We start from the raw sequence: 23,598 nt of genomic DNA, 5'->3' as shown, positions 1-23,598 counted from the left end.
TGTGTGTGTGTGTGTGTGTGTGTGTGTGTGTGTGTGTGTGTGTGTGTGTGTGTGTGTGTGTGTGTGTGTGTGTGTGTGTGTGTGTGTGTGTGTGTGTGTGTGTGTGTGTGTGTGTGTGTGTGTGTGTGTGTGTGTGTGTGTGTGTGTGTGTGTGTGTGTGTGTGTGTGTGTGTGTGTGTGTGTGTGTGTGTGTGTGTGTGTGTGTGTGTGTGTGTGTGTGTGTGTGTGTGTGTGTGTGTGTGTGTGTGTGTGTGTGTGTGTGTGTGTGTGTGTGTGTGTGTGTGTGTGTGTGTGTGTGTGTGTGTGTGTGTGTGTGTGTGTGTGTGTGTGTGTGTGTGTGTGTGTGTGTGTGTGTGTGTGTGTGTGTGTGTGTGTGTGTGTGTGTGTGTGTGTGTGTGTGTGTGTGTGTGTGTGTGTGTGTGTGTGTGTGTGTGTGTGTGTGTGTGTGTGTGTGTGTGTGTGTGTGTGTGTGTGTGTGTGTGTGTGTGTGTGTGTGTGTGTGTGTGTGTGTGTGTGTGTGTGTGTGTGTGTGTGTGTGTGTGTGTGTGTGTGTGTGTGTGTGTGTGTGTGTGTGTGTGTGTGTGTGTGTGTGTGTGTGTGTGTGTGTGTGTGTGTGTGTGTGTGTGTGTGTGCGCGCGCGCGCGCGCGCGCGCGCGCGTGCACGCGTGCACGCGTGCGCGCGCAAGGCCATATTAAATGTTCATTTTAGTCTACGAGCCAAGCTGCTAAACGGATGGCCATGGTTCGGACATCCTTGGTTTAAACTACTATGCAGCCTTTTTTTTAGCCTGCCCCCTAAAATAATATTTTTTCCCTCTTCTTGGTCTAAAAAAGTAACCATTACAGATTGCCATAATTTTTTTTCTTGATTTCATAGTATTTCTTAAAGCTAGAAAGTTACTATTTGAAATGACTAGTTTAGTGTCATGTCTGTGATCATGCTTTTATTTCTACAAAATTAAATAACTGAATAAACATCCTCCGAGGCCGGTAATTCCATAATTGGAATTATGGAAGAGGTTTTAGTCTGGCCTAGATGCAATGAAGTCGTGTATTACTGTTTCTAAGTGCTGTTGAGAAAGAACAGGCTTGACCTTAGCCAGCTGCCCAAAATGGAAGAGGCAGGATGTAACAACAGCACTGATTCAACTTAAAATCACTGGTCAATTTCAAACACAGTTTTGGCTTACTCCAGGGGGCCCAGGACAACAGGATAGGATTTACTCAGCCCACTGGGACAGAAAGCCATATTTTTTATTTGTTTTTTTTATTTTTAAATTGAACTTCTTGCTCAACGGCAATGTCATCTGCATCACAGTGAAAGGAAATGCCATGTTTTCATTGGGCAAAATACCATGAAAACAGCAATGGCTTCTGAATAGAACCCTGTGGAGCAGCATACGACAGAGGGGTCGAGCAAAAATTAAAGCCACTTAGGCTAACACAAAAGTACTGCCAGCCAAATAGGATTTAAACCACTCTAGAGCGCTACCAGTGATGCCAACATGGTGCTGCAAACAAGCCAGCGAAATACTGTGGTACACCATATCGAATGCTGCAGTTAGAGACAACAAAACCAGACACACATCGTCAGTGTCAGTCATTTTTTTCCTGTATAACCGTACATATGCATGCACTCCCATCTCTTTCTGTCACTTTGTCTCTACCTTTTCTCTATCCTATTTTCTTATTTAATGTAGTGATTAGAACTATTATATAGAATTGTCCATCCTTCCCTTTCAGCTGGGCAGTGGAAGAAGGCAAGGACCTTGGCAATCTGATCCGTAGCGACAGAATCTCTCGAGGCACATGAAAGCACCAAAGGGGCTTGAGCTTTATTATGAAGAATAATACAAAACACGTTACAGTGTAGCTGTTAATACATCCATGCAGTTTTTCTTGCCTGCAACGGACATGACTCTCTCCTGTCTGACTAGTTTTGTGTCTAGTGGCCTGATTGGTCGGCCCCCCCCCTCCGGCAGATGGTGGTTATTGGTCTATATTGACTAAGATCTCATTGCAAAGTCGTGTAGGCTGTTGAGAGAACTCTCTAATGGGTCCCCAGACTAACAGGCTTGTTAGAAATACTTTTCACTTTTCCTCAGGAGTGCCTATAACTCTTGTTTGCTCGAAGCAAAGTGAAGTCACTCCCACATACAAACACGAAAAACAAGACAAGCGGTGTCTCGTGATATTTCACATTCAGTCTGAACGTAGTGTATTGGGTACATGTGAGACAAAGAAAACACCTGTCAGAAACGGAAACCTCTATCTTTGGCGGACATCCACAATAGTGAGTCAGTAGGTAGTGACACACTATCTACTAAGATAAAAACTTTTTTCTTTTTTTTTTTTAATTAATTAATTTTTTAAATAACTCTCATCCTCCGCCCTTCTTCCACAAAATGGGTGTCCAGAAGTGACGGGCGGATGGACCATTCTGGCCACCTCTGGTTCATACATTATGGGCTTCTACATACCTGACCTGTTTAATTGGATTTCCGCCTAGACCTTAAAAATTTGTATATCTTATCTTACATTAAATGTTCAACATTGCATAGAATTTATTGAGGATTTGAAAATAGAATTTTTTTTTTTTGCTAGAATTGTTGAATTTTCACTGAATAACTGCTATACAAGCTGTGTAAAGACTGCTCTAAACTATTCAGTTTAGTTGTCAATAAAAATGTTGATTTCTATTGTATTTTTGAAGAGAATGTATATTAAAATCGTTGCTGAATTGTGAGGCAAAAGACTAACTTACTTTGAGGTACTTTTCCAACACCTAAAAGTAAAACAAGTAAACGCGTAGTTGTCTCATCATGGATATGAACAAGTAACTGAGAGACCACAATTGAATTGAATCTAAACCTAAAAATAATTGTGGAAGACTGTTAATGTATGATACTACTAAACTGTACTGTATAGTATTGGTTCAACACAATTTTTTATCACTAAGCAAAAGTAAAAACACAATTAGTGACTAAACCTTGTATGAATGAATGATGTTAAATGAGGAAAAATGGATCCGTGTATTAAAAGTTCAAACGTAAACATTGACTTTGAGGTATTCAAAATTATTATTGTTATCTTCATGTGAGACATGGATTTCAAGGAACTGTTTTTCTTTTGCATATATACCACCTTGAGAATGCATACCGGCAAGAAGAACCAATGATAGTTGTAAAGTTAAATAAAAAAATAATAGTGTTTTAAAGATCTTATCAAAGCATTTATCAAATGTTTGATGCTTGGATGAGATCGTGAATATCCTCATGTTTTCCTTACGCTTCTGACGTGTGTAATTAACAGTACAATTGTGAATATGCTATAATATAGTAGCTTTCTACCTTCGGTATACTGTAAGCTCTTTGTAACTGTCTCCTGATGATGCCGCAATAACTCCGTATGTTGAACAAGGACACTTCAACATGATCACTCTAGGGTCAATGCTACAACCTTCGGGTCGGGAGATATTCACTTTAGCATCTGTTCCCCATCGCTCACAACTTGTGTTTTGCGCTAGGACTCATCACGTTTTGGTTCATAATATCTTTTCCTTGTTTTTTTAGATCGCTTGAAGTATGAATCAAAGAAATCAAAGTGCAGTCATTCATCTGGCTCGAAGAATTGCCCAGGTAGATATAATTCATAATGCATACAGTCAAATTATTATACTTATCAACAGAATGCTAGTGCACTATGTCCAATGTTATATTAATTGATTTGTTACTAACTGCCCTCATGTCATGTGATCATACATCAAGCTACAGAACATGTTATGAGTACTACAGTAAGTGTTGCTTTTGTCATTGTATTATAGAGTCATTCTCTGCACCCTCACCAGAGGCTGTGTCAGAAGATGCCCTGTTTAGAGACAAACTTAAACATATGGGCAAATGTAAGTCTCCTCCTCCAAATGTTATTCTTATCAAATTAACATTTGACCAAACAAACTGTCTTTTTCTCCAGCTACAAGAAAGAAGCTGTTTGAAATTGCCAAAACTTTCTCGGAAAGGACAAAGAGAAGAAAGTCAAAAAGGAGAACACTTCTGAAGCATCATTTGTATCCTGACATTTAGTATTACAGATTGGCCTATGTGCTTGTATGCATACAAACAAAATTGTTGGTACCCTTTTGGTAAAAAATAACAACTTGAAAAGGAGATATGAATTTGTTAAAAAGCAATTTGACAAGACAAAAAGCTGCTGGGAGGGACTCAACTCGAGCTTGACATTTTGGCAAGGCACATGTATACAGATGTAAAACTTGAGCATAAAAAAACTGTTTGGTTCATTCATATAGCGATAACTGGTGATTGTGTCTTTTGCATCGCCTAATGCCATATACCACAGCACTCAATTGGCTTTAAGTATGAACTTTGACTTGACCACCCCAAAAACCTATTTGTCTGTTTGTATATTTGGCCCAAAATTCACATCCCAATATCAATTACATCCCTTCACCATAATGGTAAGTATCACAACATAAAATTAGTTGTAGACATATTTTAAGTATTCATTTAATAATAAATAGTTTCTGAATAGGTTAGTTATATATACTCAATCAGATAAACTAAATTTGTAAAATAACTAGCGATATCATGGACTGAGGGTGCATTTAATGTTATGTAAACGCCAGCCAGTCGCAGGGCACCTATAGAGACGAACATACAATCACACCCACACATGTACGTCACTGAGCAAAGATCGACCCTAAGCCACCCGCACACAAATCAGACGAGTGTAGCCCTAACTACATGATCAGCAACTTTGGGCCAAACAAGTTTCATCATTTTACAACTTTTCTACAATTTTGTATTTACTTTGGTTGTCTCTTGGGGAGGGGGGAGATTTCCGTAATAGACTCAACATAAGGCAACAAAATATTAAGGATTGCAAAAGTTTTGTAAAGGCGACTTGTTTGTCCTGCCAGTAATTCATTTTTTTGCACTCAAAGTATAATTTGAATTTCCTTTGATATTTTGTCTGTACTTAATTTTATTATTGCTTTTGTCTATTTAAGATAAATTTAGAGATGGTTGTTGGATACAGGGAACCAACAATTTTATTGCGTCCAGTAAAGTGTGTGTTCCATCAAAGAAACAGTACTTTGAGTGAATTCATTCATTCCCTCTTTGATGTCCATTACAATTCAATGTCAGTCAATACTTCTCAAATTACCATGTATATTGTAGCATGTTGTACTCTAGTCACTAGATTCTAGTGCATAAGAATGAACAATCTATCTAGTTTTCTTACTAAACTTTACCAGGTTGGGTACCGCTCATTCCACAGCCAATCTCCTTGATGATGTGGAAGGAAACTCGTGTGGTAAGAGAAAGTTATATTTGGTTCCACTTCACGATTATATCCCACTTGGTGTTGATTGTTCACACACACAAAAAAATGGAATCAAACATATTGACTAATGTCAGTTTTGCAGTGCATTTACAGCATTAAAGGAATGCCATTAATCAGAGTAACAGAAAAGTCAATTAGCATGTTCCTCAATGATCATGTTAATGTCAGTATTTCCACATTTATTTTTTACTCTACTAAATGTAAATAATGCCTAGTAATATGCACATTTTTTCGACTGACAATTCACAGATTTAAACTATGCTGATAGAGATGAAAGGCTGAAAAATCATTCAAATTATTTTCCTGTGTTCTCCTTCCTTTCTTTCTTGGTCAAATCACAGGAAAGGGTTTGTTTTCTTTTGGTGCAATCAGAGCTATTGCCATTGGGATGTTATGCTGAATGCTTCAATAAATTCCTGAAATTAAAAGTATGCATCAGTGCACACTATCCACTCCTTAATTCAAGCATTTCTGAAATTAGCCTAATTTGAGGGACCAGTTTTATCATTAAGTTGGGCCCCTGCTCACTATTTTCCAAAGCAGTATGTAATGGGTAAACCATGTAACTGGGCTCAGAAAATAGAAATACATATCAAAGTATGTCAAGTGAGAGTCAACAAAGTAAGAGTGCATGTCAAGTCAAATTTATTTATATTGCTCCTAATCGCAAAAATGTCTCAAAGGGCTTCACATACAGGTGACAAATATTAATGACATCCCCTAATCTTAACCCCTAAGACAGCAAAACAATTAGAAAGATTGTCAAGGGGCTGCAGATGGGGGATCCCCCTTTGAGGATTACCAGGCTAGTTATTTTAAAGTAAACATTATGTAAGATAGATTAAAAAAAACTGAAAATAGAAAAGAAAATATGTAAAATATAAAAATTAAAAATATATAAAAAAAATAAAAAGCTTAGTTTGAGGTTCACAAACTGAAAGTTACAGTAAGTTACGGAACATACCGTATTTTCCGGACTATAAGTCGCTCCGGAGTATAAGTCGCACCAGCCATAAAATGCCCCAAAAAGTGAAAAAAAACATAAGTCGCTCCGGAGTATAAATCGCATTTTGGCGGCAATTTATTCGACAAAATCCCACACCAAAAACAGTCATGAACGAGCAACAACAGGCTAAACGATAGCAACAACAGGCTAAACGATAGGTATGCTAACGTGACAAACACAAACAAAGAGCTAAGAACGGGCCTGATGTAACATATAGAGTGATTAAGGACAACTATTACATGAATAACATGTTTATAAAACCATCAGTGTCAATCCAATTCATTAAATAGCAACAACAGGCTAAACGATAGGTATGCTAACGTGACAAACTCAAACAAAGAGCTGAGAACGGGCCTGACGTAACATATAGAGTGATTAAGGACAACTATTACATGAATAATGTGTTTATAAAACCATCGGTGTCACTCCAATTCATTAAATAGCAACAACAGGCTAATCGATAGGTATGCTAACGTGACAAACTCAAACGAAGAGCTGAGAACGGGCCTGACGTAACATATAGAGTGATTAAGGACAACTATTACATGAATAACATGTTTATAAAAGCATCGGTGTCACTCCAGTTCATTAAATAGCAACAACAAGCTAAACGATAGGTATGCTAACGTGACAAACACAAACAAAGAGCTGAGAACGGGCCTGACGTAACATATAGAGTGATTAAGGACAACTATTACATGAATAACATGTTTATAAAACCATCGGTGTCACTCCAATTCATTAAATCCATCGATCGTTCTTTGTCAACAATGGGTGCGCACGGCTGAGGGCGCTTGCACTTCAAAATATTCCACAGGCTCATATAACGATAGATAAACTATATTTCAAATACAAGCCAATAATATTATCAAACCATCCGTGCACTTTAATTTCATTAAATCCATCGATCAAATTCCTCGTCCTTTGTCAACATCGCCGCGCGTGCGCCCTGACATCAGCCTCGTCTTTATTCCACAGATCTACTATATAACTATATTGTAGCGTTAACAAAGTACAAGGATAGACGTGGGTTTGGTAAACGGCTCTTTATTCCACAAAACAAACTTCCAAGCGTGTGGCGGCGTGGACTTCCAGAGACGATAGCTCCATGGCAGAGGACCGGGCGTGCGTAATGGCCATGTCCGAGCCCCATGCACCGTTCGCGGACAGCCACTCGACCGAGCGCCGGCCCCCGACTCAGTAGAGTAGGACCGGGCGTGCGTAAAAGCCATAATAGTTTTTCAAACCTTCTATGTCACTCCAAATCCTTAATTCCTTCAAAGTCTTTGTCCTCCGTGCCACTTAGAAATGATCACCGCTAATGACGCACGTTTGTATGTAAACAACCGCCGCTCCGCGCTACTGACGTCACTTGAAATAGTAATCCATTGGCGCATCACGGTTCTCCAAACTTTCTTTCTGCTGCTCGATTACTGTTTTCAGCTGCATATTTTACAACTTGAAGTTTGTAACCTGCAAAATATGAGTTTCTTTTTGGTGCCATTTTTCTTAAGCCCACCCAGTTGATGAGTCACGGCCAACGGTGAAATTTAGAGCGCCCTCATCCAGTTTCGTCTGAAAATATAATTTTTTTGGGTTGTTTTATAAAAGTCAAAGTCTGCTTTATCGTCGATTTTTTTTTTTTTTTTTTTTAAATTTTATTTTATTATATACTAAGACACACAAAGAGATTGAAATTACGTTTCCACTATCCCTCGGTGAGATAGTACACATATGCATACAAGCAACGCAAAAAAAAAAAGAAGGCACAAACAATGAATAAATAAGAGTGTTGAATAAATGATAAATAAACAAATAATAATAAATAATAATAATAAATATAAGAGGAGCAAAAATGGAGCAAGTGTACATACAGCAGACAGTGGACTTGGATATGGTGCTTTAAAGTGTTAATTGCTTTATTTGATGTTTTCTCTATTTTTTATGTTTTGAATATGTTCAAGATAAAGATATAAAAGCATGTGAAGTGATCAACTATACTAAAAATAACATGGGAAGTGGTCAACTATACTTGTAAGTGATGTCTTAATGATCAAGTAAAAATTCGTGAAAAAAAACATATATAAGTCGCTCCTGAGTATAAGTCGCCCCCCCACCCAAACTATGAAAAAAAAACGCGACTTATAGTCCGGAAATTACGGTATGCATCTCTGTCTCTAAGATACAGTGACAATAAAAAATTTTTTATTGATTATATCTGTTATTTATTTCATTTAACATCTCTGATATAATGCATTTGTTCTATTGCTATGTGTATCTGCAGTATTTTTTAAGGAAATATCGTTGGTTTTTTTGGCTGTGGAACAAATTTAACGAATTAAAATGTATTTTTATGGGAATATTTTATCCAACATACGACTATTTCAACATACGAAGTAGGTCCCGGAACAAATTAAATTTGTATGTTGAGGTTTGACTGTACTCCACTGTGTGGCAGGCCTGAAAGATGATAGAATAATGGCGTGGCCCCCTTCTTCAGCTGATCTAAATTCTATTGAGAACTTGTGGGCGCTTCCTAAATAAGAGATTTACGCTGAGGTGAAACCATAATTAAACATTGTCAATTTGCTATCAGACAATGGTTGGAGCTCCACAAAAAGTTAATTGTCTACAGATCAAGAAGCTGATATACTCCATAAATGGAACTGTTATTCAAAATAAGCGTGGCTAAATGGCCACTGTTAATTTGTATGTTTTGAATTCTTTATTGTTAGAGATTCGCTCACTCCAACTTATTTTACAAGAACCACACGGGAGACAAGTAAGTCCTTTTAGACACCTGCAGGTGGAGAGTCCATTCGTCGCTGTGTGTACAGCGATGTTCGAATGGAGGTCTGAACCCTCCTTCCTGCAAGAGGATATTTATTAAGAGAAACAGAGTGGGGGTATGAGTAGGCTGGCTAGAAAGCCCTTGTCCCCTAGTCTAAACATGTCAGGGGATGTTTTACGACCAGGTGATAAGGAGGACAAGGTAAGGTATTTATTACGTGTTGCATTCCAACATAATCCTATGATAAAGATAACCTGGAAAACCCTAACATTTATTATTCTCATTTTCAGAAATGAAAATAAACAGGTGATTTTGTGAAAGATTTATGAAGTGAAAAGTGAAAAATTTCCATTTTTACTTGAGTTGCATATTAATTCTGCACATGTCCGGCATAGTTGCCTAATAATTTTGCACACGTAGAAATATTACCAAGAAAGCCAGAAACTCTCTTTTACTCTCTGAAATATTCAAGTTTGAGGTTTATCAACAATTTGGTTGACCGAGAGAACTGTAGTCGTTAAAAAGTAAACAAAATTAAGCTTCTAATATACAATTTGCGGAGTAAAATTCAAAAATAAAATTTGCCTAAAAATTTTGCACACAGTGTAGCTTTACAGACTCAATACTGGTTCTTGCAGGCTCGCTAATCACCTGTAACGTGTCCTGCTCTAATGTGAACTCTCACGGAAGGCTCAAACAGTAATCTATGTTTTCATAATGGGCTGAAAGAGGGCCTATTGTCTACAAACTGCAGTCCCTGCTCACTACAGAAGCTAACCAGCCACCATTTAAGCGAAAGTCATCTGCTAAACCTCTCATCATTACCCCTCGTAGGCAAGGAGCCAGAGACAATTACCTGATGCTGACTCATCTTTCTGGCGAGATCATAAATCCTAGCTATGTTTTTCTTTGTGATCTCTAATAGCCTCATCCTAGTATTATTGGAGCCAACATGTTTCACATTACATCAGGGTGGGAAGCTGGTCAATGAAAAGGGAATGTTTCTATAAGCTCTATCATACTGACAACTAATGACATTTAAGTTAGACACTGTGTTTATCTGTCCATAGAGGAAGAATGTCAATCAAGAAGAGCAGCCACTCAGGAAGAAAACGGGCAACGCAGTGAGACAGAGTCATGGTAAGCTTCTCCCCACTCATCCAACCTGTCCTGCAAATGAGCTTGTTGCATCATCGTTGTCTCTGTATAAAGCCTAAACCTAGCATGTTTCATGACTACACTTAAGCCTCTATCCCACTGAGTGGCGAACAAGTCCAAGTGTTTTCAAAGGCAATAAATGTTGCATTCTCATCAAAGTTCATCAGGGTTTCTTCATTGTCGCAAATGTTGTCAAAACGTTCGCCAGACATTTGCCAACAGTTTTTGTGATTTTTCTTGTAGCTGTAATACAAGCCATGCGGGTTCAATTCCACCTCCGGCCCTCCCTGCGTGGAGTTTGCATGTTCTCCCCGTGCCCACGTGGGTTTTCTCCGGGCACTCCGGTTTCCTCCCACATCCCCAAAACATCCCTTAGTAGGCCAATTGATCACTCCAAATTGTCCCTAGGTGTGAGTGCGAGTGCGAATGGTTGTTCGTCTCTGTGTGCCCTGCGACTGGCTGGCAACCAGTTCAGGGTGTCCCTCGCCTACTGCCCGTCCCAGCAGTCATCGGGCGTAGGCGGGGGACACCCTGCCTACTGCCCGTGCTGGAGTAGGCGTGCCCCCCGCGAAGACAAGCGGGATAGAAAAGGGATGGATGGATGGATTTAACAAAGAGACCATCAGAGCAGAGGCACTATGCATTGATGTCTATTCCGGCAGCTGGCGGCCACCTGCCTGCATGGTGTTAGTTTCAATGTAAAACTTATTTACTTTGATTTCCATGGTACCTCACCTCAATCAATTTCTTTAACTGATTATTGTTTTGGTCCAATTTTAAATCCACCCGCTTGTGTCCTATTTGCTAGTTAGTGCGAAGCTAACTGTTGGGGTCACTCAGGCGGCGCTCAACAAGTGATTTAATTCCCTTTGTGGACAGCATTACTGCATGAAATTCCTCCCGGGGTCACTCAGGCGGCGCTCAACAAGTGATTTAATTCCCTTTGTGGATAGCATTACTGCATGAAATTCCTCCCCTCTTTGCTACATTAGTAGGAAGCAGGATTTTGCCTCAACTGCCATTTTCCTCAAGTTGACAGATGACGAACACTGCTAACTGTTGCCTTATAAACAAAATCTCACAGATCTCATCCGAGTCTGCAAATTATAAATTCATAATCAATGTGCCACGCCCAATTGAACGCTAATTGACTCATTCATTCACAGTATTTGTATTGGAGTGGCATCGGGGAAGATTTAAATGATGTTCATATTTCAGATCCTCCCATGCTCCACCATATATCGTTACCATGGTGACAGTGGAACGGTCCATTGGTGTAGGTATTGAAGCTCTTCCTATAACCCACTACACACAGCCCCACCCTGATACCAGGCAAGACCTCCAACCCTTCTTTCTAAGGAAAAGGCATGGACTCACAAAACAGATTGGTACTAACTGTCATTAAAAAAAAAATCTGTATAATGATAATTTGATGCTACATATACCATGTTAATTGTAATATGAAAAGTATTAGTCTCTATCCTTATTTTTTTAACCCTGTCCTCAAAACCTCTCCTTAGGGGTTTACTAACTATAGCAAGAGATTGTTTCTACCTTTGTTACTTTTCTCTTTACAGTAGCATATTCTGTTTGTGATTAGGCATCCTCAGGATAGGCATTTCAAATCCAAGACATGGAAAATGCCCCTTTATATACACAACTGTATCATGAGTATTTACCATGTTGGATTTTCTTCTCCAACAACTGGGGGTTACAGAAATATATTTTTTTATGCATCCAAATATTGTGGTCATTAAAGCTGTAACTGCCCAAAAGTCCACAGTGAAACAAGTTCACCAATCTAACATAAGCACCAAGGACACGTATGGTGCTTCTGATTTTCCATTATTTTTAATTCATACTGCAAAAAAAGTCTGAGCAAGAATCATATAAAATACTTAAGGTTTTTTTTTCTAGGGGTGGTGTTTGTTTTTGTCTTGTGACATATGATCACCCCTGTATATTTCTGTTATCTTTTTTTTTTTGACAATGACATTGTGACCTCTGTTAATAGATAGCTGCATATGAGTGTTCTGGTTGACATTTTTAGTCTGTTTACTGAACACCACAACTCACAGGCACACTCGAAGCAACAAAATAAATGTATCTTTTATTGTTGTTGGGGTTGTTTTTTTTTAACCCAGTCTGCCAAATTAACCTAAATAATATCTTCATTCAGTGCTCCTTAAATACATACTATTTTAGTCATGAGCAAATTGACTGAGTGGATGATTATGTTGAGAGCCCTTTCAATGTAGCTTGGGAAAATGTATTGGTAAAATATTCACTAGCACGCAAACCCATGGTGACAGGACACTTCTTATGACACAGCCTAAAAAAAAAAAAAACTTGTCTGACTTGGTGTGCCCAACTAGGTAAGCACCCAGCCCAACAGTCGTGGCTCCACCTCAAGGGTGGTACAGTAATCCCTCGTTTATCGCGGATAATTGGTTCCAAGACCACCCGCGATAGTTGAAAATCCGCGATGTAGAGAAAATATATTGTTACAATATCCACACAAGACTTTTATGAACCTTTATTGTAGTTTTAAACACTTTATTGTACTTTTAAATGCTTTTTGTATTTTTCAATATAAACAGACTTATCAGAACTTATTTTGCGGTAACGCTACTGCATCTGCGTGCTTTAAACAAGTTTTTTCACGATTGTAGCACTTGTCAGGTCAAGAACAGCCACATAAAAAAACTAAGCTAAACAGTGCAGCGCCTTCTTTACTTGTATGTTACATTGCCTCAGTTCATTTTAATTTACCAACTTAAGACGTTGAAGGAATGGGGTCGAAATATAAAAAGTCCTGCCTAGCTACAAAAACAGATATGCTCAAACCTCATTGAATAAAGTACATAAGCAGACAAGTATATTCACATATTAAATCAGTAAAAGAAACGTTTTAAGCATATAATTATACCTACACACCAAATCAATAAAGAAGAATTTATCAATAAATGAGTGGTAATGAGAGGTTTTTATAACAAAAACAGATGTGCTCAAACCTCATTGAATAAAGTACATAAGCAGACAAGTATATTCACATATTAAATCAATAAAATAAACATTTTAAGCATATAATTATACCTACACACCAAATCAATAAAGAAGACATAACTAGACATTTTTGATAAGTGGTAATGAGAGAGGTTTTTATAAACTTTATGATCTGATATATATTTCTGAGCACTTTGAAATAACAAATGTTTTATGATATATTGCCTGAATAGCTTAATGACCCTTAAGGAACTGTTTAATGCATGCCTGATGATTTTCTAAATCACGGACACTGCCAAAGTCGTCTAAGAATGTTCAGTACTTGATTGTATCTTATGTTTTGACGAATGCTAGACGCCAGTTTTCGATTACTACTGAACGTTCTGGACAGAGGGAAATATTTTGCCTAACAAAGAAAATATATGGTTGAAAGCATGATTAAACTAAGAATATGATGACGTAAGCAAGTACATGGAGTATCAAAAGAACAAACAAAAACATGGTAAGTCGTGAGTACAAACTTTGCATAGTCAGGGAACATTAATAAATTGATGATGTCACAGCCAAAAACTCACAATTCCGTACAAAATGACAAAATTGAAGGAATGATGAATGGATGAGGTGCGACAGTGTATGTGCAAGAATGGAGGAGAATGTTTACAGGAAGGTCACTTGGAGATAAAACCAGCAGGTGCCAGAGGGAGACAGCCAAGCCAAAGATGATCGTCAAGGCTGAACGACGGAAAGGAAAACAGCCCCCACACATCGAATCGCCCATAATCAGCACCCAACCCCACGGAACCAGCTCTCACCGAACCAGCACCCACTCCCATGGAATCAGACTCTCCTGCGAACTTGTCCCACCCCAAAGACTCATCACCCATCAAACTCGGCCCACACTGGCATGTGCAACTGAATATAAACTGACCAAAGAACCTTGAACGTTGCCTTTCTGAATGGAGACTTTCTGCTCTTGAGCATGGTCGCACGAAGGGCCCACCCAGCGCTGTATTGTACTTTCCTGGAAACAGAGCTTTCTTAACAAGAATTGTGAATGAACTCAACCAACCTGTGTAAGTCTAATTTCTGCTTCAGTGTCTTAGCATTTTCCTAAATCTGAAGAAATCAAAGGAGCACGCAGTGAGTAAATTGGATAACAGGTGATTGGCAATGGCTTTTGCCATGAGGCGCAGATAGTGCGCTCCCTAAATTGTGGACAAAATCCAACAACGTATACATACAAGGAGCATCAAAAGGCTCTTAGTGGTGATGCTGCCACTGTTTTTTTGCAGCCTGAAGGAAGCAACCTTAATTTTGCCTCTCTTCTACGCTTTCCTACCCTCTTCTCAACGCTTAATACGCCGAGTTGCCCGAAGATTGGTCGAGCGACGACACGCCACTTGTGTCTGGAACTTCAAGGTAAATGCTTCACCGTAAACACTGAACACATGCGTACAAGAGCTTTTTCATCTTCGCTACCGACAGCTTGGGCGAGCGGGCGTGTCAAGCAGTGTGACAGTTTTTATTGATTGCTTTGACCTGTTTGAAGAAACTGGTAACCTCTCAGTCTTCATCGTCACCATCTCAGCAGAGGAGAAGATGGCTCATGCAAATATGTAACCCATTGTCATTAGATTGACACAGTTTTCCCACCCTTTTGCAAAACAGTTAGCACAGATGTCATTCAAGAAGTCCAAACTCCATTGTTTTAGCCGCGCTTCTGAAACAGAAACCATATACTCCGAGCTCGTAGAAACTCCCTGATCAGTATGCAATCATTAAAAGCACCTGTCTGACACTTCTTCACAAAATATTTCAATTTGCTATCAGTCTTCAGGCCTGTGTTGTTTTTTGCAAGCATGGATCGAAGAGGTCTAAGGCAGATGAGAGGTAGAGTGAGAGTAAGAGGTAGAGAAGTCAGAGGAAGAGTGTGTGTGCAAGGTGGAGGTATAGCTAGAAGGGCTCAGAAGAGACACACGAATATCATTTGTGGCTATCTCTTGTACTCTTATAGTATAGGCCTACTATAGATTTGTGTTCTTTATTGTAAAATACTTTTTTTTTTTACTTTCCTAATTTCTCACACAATAATGTATTTTTTCCACGTATTCTCTGTGTGAATATTTCATTTGTCAGCCACAGTAAAAAAAAAAGCCTATCTGATTCTTGATGTATTTTTTGCAAGAGGGCACATTTGACTGCATGTAAGCTATGTATAGGCTGCGATGACAAGCAATGGTGCACTGATTCACACAAGTGCTGTATTTTGTTGCCCATTGGGTAATGATTATTATTTATTGGAGGTGCTCACTTGTGTCAAAGTTGAGTTTGCTTTTGTTTCATATTTTAAGTATTTTGGCACAGTTAGAGCCTTTTGCGAACAAAATGTGTCATTTTGACCACTGTGGCATGTGTTTAGCCCTCTGTGTTAACTGTTTTGAAAATGTGGATTTGAGTTGTCGGCTGCATCAAAACAATAAAAATTGTAACCAGACACCTAATTTATTTGTGTAACTATGTTTGACGGCTTCCAGTTAGTTGTATTTTTTTCCTTGCATTATTTTTACATTTCAAATAGTTACCAATACTTTTACAGTTGAGTAAAAAGCTAGCTACTTCAACTTCTTTTAAATCATGTTTAAATCTCTATCTATACTTGAGTAGTCAATGTGAATACTTTTGATACATCTGCTCATGACCCTGTTGGATTTTGTCCACAATTTAGGGAGCGCGTTTTCTGCGTCTCACGGCAGAAGCCATTGCCAATCACCTAAAATGCTAAGACACTGAAGCACAAATTAGACTTACACAGGTTGGTTGAGTTCAATCACAATACTTGTTCAGAAAGCTCTGTCTTCAGGAAAGTACAATACAGCGCTGGGCCTTTCAAGAGCGGAAAGTCTCCATTCAGAAAAGGCAACGTTCAAGGTTCTTTGGTTAGCTTATATCAGCTGCACATACCAGTGTGGGCCGAGTTTGATGGGTGATGAGTCTTTGGGGTGGGGCAAGTTCGCCATGGAAGTGGGTCCTGGTTATGGGCGATTCGGTGTGTGTGGGGGCTGTTGTCTTCCATCCCGTCTTACGGCCTTGGCGATCATCTTTGGCCGAGTCCTTGGCTGGCTCCCTCTGGCACCTGCTGGTTTTATCTCCACGTGACCTTCCTGTAAACATTCTTCTCCAATCTTGGACATACACTGTCGTACCTCATTCTTTCTTTGTTAGGCAAAATATTTCCCTCTGTGCAGAGCGTGCAGTAGTAATCAAAAACTGTCGTCTAGCATTAGTCAAAACATAAGATACAATCAAGTAGTGAACGGTCAAGATGACTCTGGCCGTGTCCATGATTTAGAGAAAAACATCAGGCATGCATTACACAGTTCCTTAAGGGTCATTAAGCTATTTAGGCAATATATCAAAAGACATTTGTTATTTCAAAGTGCTCAGAAATATATATCAGATCATAAAGTTTATAAAAACCTTTCTCATTACCACTTATCAAAAATGTCCAGTTATGTCTTCTTTATTGATTTGGTGTGTAGGTATAATTATATGCTTAAAATGTTTCTTTTATTGATTTAATATGTGAATATACTTGTCTGCTTATGTACTTTATTCAATGAGGTTTGAGCACATCTGTTTTTGTAGCTAGGCACGACTTTTTGTATTTTGACCCCATTCCTTCAACCCCAATGATAAAATTTGCATTAATGCTGTACGCTCTTTGTAGGTCCTGATGTGTCCAGAGAAAAGTAAACATTATCATAGTACAATGGTGCCAACGTTGAAATTTTGTCTTTTTCTACATCGTCCTGTTGTCAATCCCTAGGGGGAAAATCAATCCTAGAATCTACAAAGTAATAAATAAATGTATATTCTCACACTATAACAATGAACTAAATGCATCAAAACTCCTTTTCACTGTGGCAACGGAATAATTACGATTATGAAACAGGCTAAAAGAATCTGCTATATGCTTTCCAAAAAAAATAAAGTTAACACCATAACAAAAACACCAAAAGAGGGCGTTAATAGTATTTCTATGGAAACTCTGCTGACGTAAATGAAATTCTGAAGCACCGCCTACTCTTAAAGTATCGCCCCTCCCGGCCTCCCCGGATGAAAATAGCTTGATACATTGTACTGCAGTCTACGTTTAGAAGCTAGTATAATTCGCATTGTGATTAAACGGCAACGGTTTGTTGGACGTATATTTGCCAGTTTTATTATCACATTTAGAGTAAGAGTAAGTAAAGTGTTTAAGTAATCAAGGGTTTTACGACGACTACGTTTACTACCCAGCAGTGCGGTTTTGAGGCGGAGGGATTTACTGACGCTAGCAGAAGCCGAAGGTGGAAGAAAAGCTATCTTCATCCGCAGCCGTCGAATTTCCACTTCAATCTTGGTTTTACCGTCGGAGCTTGGCTTTTCTTGGTCTCTGCCCTCAGTTAGATGGCAAGCTTCCCAGACTCTATAAACGAAAATGATATAGGTAAGTACAATTGATAACGTGTACCCTTTTTCTTCTCTGTGGGCTTGGGCGGGGATCGACGAATATCTTTTAAGACCTTCCCTGCGACTCATTTGTTGTTTAAAATCGTAACAATTTACAATGCATGACTTGATACGTTGGGATTGCTTTTAAAATTGTATGTTGATTGCAGGGTTGAATTATTGGCCTCGTGAGTTTATGAATTTTGATCTGCCTTGCAGAGTGCGCTACGTCCTAATTCGTGCCAATAATGTGTCCCACAATTTGTAATTGTTTCATTTACTTGAGTCATCAAGTCAATAGTGTGATTTCTCCTTTCCCTTGTAAGTCATCATTAAACAATTTTAAAAATATATCCAAGTACACGGTCAAACTTTGCATTGGTTCCTCTCCCTCCCCCACACTAGTGTCGAAAGTCATTAGCTCGCCTCATGCTGTACGTGCTTGTTCATCGCAGACGTTCCACTGTTGTTGAGTCAGAAAACAAGCATGTCACTCAAACTGACGCCTACTGTAACTATCAACAGCGGTGGTTAGTTTGGCAGTTGGAAACTATAATATTACTAATAACAAGCTCACCTTTTGGGATAGCACAGATAATAATACTTAAAGGCAGTGTTGGGACTCACATCAAATTCCATAAATGCTCTTACACCTTATCGTTGCTGTTTGACAATAAAGGGCGAGTGGGGCTGCTTGTCGTGTGATGTGTGTTTTCATCGAATGAGCGACTTTTGTCGCATTTTGATGACGCCAGCGCCGTACGACTGTTGGTGGCCGGGGTGGCCAAATCCTTTTCTTCCCGCCTTGTTTATAGTGTGTTTAGCGGGGTTTTATTTTAAGTCTAAGAAGAGTTAACCTGGCATTCTTGAACGTAAGTAAACTGCCGTTCAAACCATTCATTGGCCCCAAAATGAGCAAATGTGAAACATTCAGGTTCACGTTTATCCAAAATATGAACGAGTTCATTAACTTTCGTTCATTGAACGCATTCGGGTACAATGCTTGTTAAATATGGCCTGGAGCTCCACTCTCACAGACGGGAAAATAACATGTGAAGTGATCAACTATACTAGTAAGTAATGTGTTAATGATCAAGTAATAATGTGTTAATAATTTCACATATAAGTCGCTCCTGATTATAAGTCGCACCCTCGGCCAAACTATGAAAAAAAAAAAAACTGCGACTTATAGTCCGGAAAATATGGTCATCGTTTTTCCTCGATTATATGAATTTTCGGGTCGTCAGGAGCAAAAATCATAATCATGATTTAAATTCGATTAATTGAGCAGCCCTATTGAATCGTTGAATGTATTTGACAAATAATACATTTATTGTCGCATGATAAAGTTTAAATTCTCTTTTTTTCCCCTCCCCTAAGAATTTGAGGCAATGCACGACAATTGCTTTCGTGAAAAATTTGTTTGGGGCATTAAATTAAAATCGTCGTAGCTTATGAGGCAGAACCTCTGGTACTGAAAGGAAGCGAACAAATTTCTGGGTTGACTCCAACATGTTTGCTTGGATGGCCTGTGTGAAGGGGCTCAACTGTTTGATGTTCAGCCATATATGGTTTTAGTATGTTGTACACAAATTGTGTGTCTGATCACTATAAAAAAAAAAAAGGATGTTTGAGTTGCTTTGCTGACAAAGCCGTGGAGCTGTTTCAGCGTTGAATATCAAAGTTGACTAAGAGTCTGCTTGTATGATATACAGTAAATATTTGGTGGAGCACCAAAATGTCACAGAGATCGTTACAGACAACATAAATCTTGTTTTCATTGCAGAACTAGATTAGTTGTCCCTTTTCAACCCAACACACCTACAGTGCCCTTTATCCATGTCAGAATAATTTTTCCATGTTTTACACATTCAACTCGAAAGATGAACTTGATTTGACATTTTTCATATGCAATGTTTAACATGTCTACACGTTTGCTGTACAGAAAAAAACCTGTTTCATCTTGATCATATGAATTCCATAGGTTTGAGCCGAGAAAATAAATCAGAACTTTGCTTTACAGGTAAGGCAAAGTTCATTGGTGAACTCCTGGTGCCTGTTGCTCCCTTTGACCAGAAGTCTGGGCGTGAAGCTTGGACAGTAGCGTTTGCACCCAATGGTTCTTACTTTGCTTGGTCTCAGGGGCATCGCGTTGTCAGGCTTATTCCCTGGTCCAAATGTCTGACAAATTTGTAAGTACCACTTTAAACACACATTTGTTTTGTTGGTCATTTTTTAATAGAAAATATATTGAAGTTTCTTGACTTGTTGCAATTACAAAGGGGTTCATCACCCAGATACAGTGCAGTGATTGTGATTTGTTATATTTGTAAAATTGATTTTTGGAATTTATCAGTTCATATAAACGTGAATCCATTCGTAAACCACTATGACCACAAGCCCCAGTTTCTGCTGAATATAAGCAAACCTAAAGTGCAATGCTACTATCCTCACCTCGTGTATATTTGTCATTTTGAACGTTGAGGGAAATGCTGACAAAGCAGAATGCTACTTCAAGATCTGTTGGCGAAAATGACCGACACATTTGAGAGACATCAAATCAAATGAATACATCAAATGAATAATTTAACTGTAGTTAATGCCTTTTAGTATCATTGTATATTTATGTTAAATGATATTTCTTTTTCAGTTCAGCGGGCCAGGATGGAGAAGGCACGAATGCCCTAAGTCCCCGACGCTTTTCCCGTCAAAACAGTGATGGAGGCCAGTACATACAGACAACTGGTGATCCCAGAGAGCACACCATTGACTGCGGCGACATCGTCTGGGGTTTGGCTTTTGGCTCATCTGTGCCTGAGAAGCAGAGCCGCTGCGTCAACGTCGAATGGCACCGGTTTAAATTCGGGCAGGACCAATTGCTACTGGCAACTGGCCTCAACAATGGCCGGATCAAAATCTGGGATGTTTACACTGGTGAGGATACCTGAAAATAAACATGCACTGCAAAAATTCCCATTTGCCCAGCCTTTGTCAAGGCTAAAGCTGTAGCAAATAATGTTTGTCTTTATCCCTTGGCTGTTTGTAGATAAACATGTGTATCAGACGAGGAGCTGTACATGTACACATAGTAGTAGACATTTGCATTAATTCCTTGCCATTTCTCAGGTAAACTATTGCTGAATCTCATGGATCACTCTGATGTAGTTCGAGACTTGACCTTTGCTCCTGATGGAAGCCTCATGCTGGTCTCTGCTTCCAGAGATAAGACCCTCCGAGTGTGGGACCTCAAAGATGATGGTGTGTTTATACTTCATGTTTGTACTTCCTTAAAATGTTTTAACTGTCTAAAGTAAAACAAAAAAAATCATTTGTATTTGGATTACTGTGGTTCCGATTCTCTGAGTTGATTTTGGTTTCTAACAATTATGTAAGATTCTCAACCAAAAAAATTAATTTATTTGGGGCAAATTGTATGATTTCTGTTCTTTAATTTCTTTTTTTAATTTATTGTTTCTGAACTTTGAGTTACTCTGAGGGATATTTTTAATCAGTATACAGTAATCCCTTGTTTTTCGCTGGGGTTACGTTCTTAAAAGAACCCGTGATAGGCAAAATCCTTGAAGAAGAACCCTTTATTTTCTTACCATTATTATACATGTACAGGACTGTCTCAGAAAATTAGAATATTGTGATAAAGTTCTTTATTTTCGGTAATACAATTAAAAAAACAAAAATGTCATACATTCTGGAGTCATTACAAGTCAACTGAAATATTGCAAGCCTTTTATTATTTTAATATTGCTGAATATGGCATACAGCTTAAGAAAACTCAAATATCCTACCTCAAAATATTAGAATATTTCCTCAGACTAAGTAAAAAAAAAAAAGATTTATAACAGCAAAACAAAATCAAAGATTTGAAAATGTCCATTAATGCGCTCAGTACTTGGTCCTTTTGCACGGATTACTGCAACCAATGCGGCGTGGCATGAAGGCAATCAGCCTGTGGCATTGTTGAGGTGTTATGGATGCCCAGGATGCTTCATCAGCGGCCTTTAGCTCATTTGCATTGTTGGGTCTGGTGTCTTTCAGCTTCTTCTTCACAATACCCCACAAATTCTCTATGGGATTCTGGTCGGGGGAATTGGCAGGCCAATCAAGGACAGTAATGCCATGGTCAGTACACCATTTACTGGTGGTTTTGGCACTGTGGGCAGGTGCCAGATCATGCTGGAAAATGAAATCATCATCTCCATAGAGCTTTTCAGCAGACGGAAGCATGTAGTGCTCTAAAATCTCCATTTACTCTGGACTTGATGAAACACAGTGAACCAACACCAGCAGCTGACATAGCTCCCCAAACCATTGCTGACTGTGGGAACTTCACACTGGATTTCAAGCAACTTGGATTTTGCTCCTCTCCAGCCTTTCTCCAGACTCTGGCGCCTTGACTTCCAAATGAAATACAAAACTTGCTTTTGTCTGAAAAGAGGACTTTGGACCACTCTGGAACTGTCCAGTGCTTCTTTTCCATAGCCCAAGTCAGACGCTTCTTCCGTTGTCTTGAGTTCAGAAGTGGCTTTACCCTGGGAATAAGGCTATTGTAGCCCATTTCCTGGACATGTCTGTGAACAGTGGCTTTTGATACCTGGACTCCAGCTTCAGTCCACTGTCTTTGAAGCTCCCCCAAATTCTGGAAGCGACTCTTCTTCACAATGCTGTTAAGGCTGCGGTCATCTCTCTTGGTTGTGCAGCGTTTCCTGCCACATTTCCCCCTTCCAACAGACTTTTTGTGGATGTGCTTTGAAACTGCACTCTGTGAACAGCTTGCTCTTTGAGAAATTTCTTTTTGTGTCTTACCCTCCTAATGGAGGGTGTCAATGATGGTCTTCTGGACAGCAGTCAGATCAGCATGCTTCCCCATACTTGTGATTTAGTTTACTGAACCAACCTGAGTGTTTTTCAAGGCTCAGGAAACCCTTGCAGGTGTTTTGAGTTAATTAGACCATTCAAGTGATTAGTTGAATACCCTACTAGTATACTTTTTCATGATATTCTAATATTTTGAGATAGGATATTTGAGTTTTCTTAAGCTGTATGCCATAATAAGCAATATTAAAATAATAAAAGGCTTGCAATATTTCAGTTGATTTGTAATGAATCCAGAATGTATGACATTTTTGGTTTTTTAATTGCATTACAGAAAATACAGATTAAAATTTTCAGAGACAGTCCTGTATAACATTGAAACGAAAGAACAAAACATGTTTTCAGGTCCAAACATGTTTTTAACACAGAGAAGTAAATGCTCTCTTACAAATAACTACAGTAAAATAGTAATTTTAATCATCAATCCAAAGTACGTGCAATATAGTAGGACAAATTGTGACTCACGTGTATTTCACTACACTACTCTGACTGTGCTGCTGTTGCCTGACTCCAATCTAGTGTATTTTTCTAATGAAGCCATAACAATGCACTATGAAAAAAAATCTGTGAAGCAGTGAGGCCGTAAAAGGTGAACCGTGATATAGCGAGTGATTACTGTATTTGTTTATTTTTTATTTTTCACAAGAGCCTTATTTTCGAGAATCTCAAGAAAATACGATAATGCTGAAGTCACTTAAGATATGCTACTGAACACTGATGGGAGCTCTATATTCTAAGCAGTTTAGATGTGCGTGTGTGTGTGTGTGTGTGTGTGTGTGTGTGTGTGTGTGTGTGTGTGTGTGTGTGTGTGTGTGTGTGTGTGTGTGTGTGTGTGTGTGTGTGTGTGTGTGTGTGTGTGTGTGTGTGTGTGTGTGTGTGTGTGTGTGTGTGT

The 23,598-nt window shown here is 38.9% G+C and overlaps 1 protein-coding gene across 5 annotated transcripts in view; it reads left to right on the top strand.

Moving 5' to 3' along the window:
* wsb1 (WD repeat and SOCS box containing 1) overlaps positions 1–23,598 on the top strand; it is a 59,980-nt gene that overhangs the window by 4,854 nt on the left and 31,528 nt on the right. For 2 of the 5 annotated variants that reach the window (XM_088380471.1, XM_088380473.1), the window contains exons 6-11: positions 3,573–3,638; positions 3,824–3,901; positions 3,973–4,066; positions 5,276–5,334; positions 10,232–10,301; positions 11,538–12,437. In XM_088380471.1, coding sequence (XP_088236597.1) covers positions 3,573–3,638; positions 3,824–3,901; positions 3,973–4,066; positions 5,276–5,334; positions 10,232–10,301; position 11,538 — 368 coding nt within the window. In that variant the 3' untranslated portion in view covers positions 11,539–12,437. Of the gene's footprint in view, positions 1–3,572; positions 3,639–3,823; positions 3,902–3,972; positions 4,067–5,275; positions 5,335–10,231; positions 10,302–11,537; positions 12,438–17,413; positions 17,815–19,839; positions 20,009–20,466; positions 20,751–20,942; positions 21,075–23,598 lie in introns of those variants that run through there. The other 3 variants (XM_088380475.1, XM_088380474.1, XM_088380470.1) reach the window with 3 other exon arrangements.

The sequence above is a fragment of the Syngnathus floridae genome, chromosome 7 (genome assembly GCF_059516105.1).
Source record: "Syngnathus floridae isolate MCC-2025c chromosome 7, RoL_Sflo_1.0, whole genome shotgun sequence".
NCBI classification, from domain to species: Eukaryota; Metazoa; Chordata; class Actinopteri; order Syngnathiformes; family Syngnathidae; genus Syngnathus; species Syngnathus floridae.
This window is presented reverse-complemented; position numbering and strand designations above follow the sequence as displayed.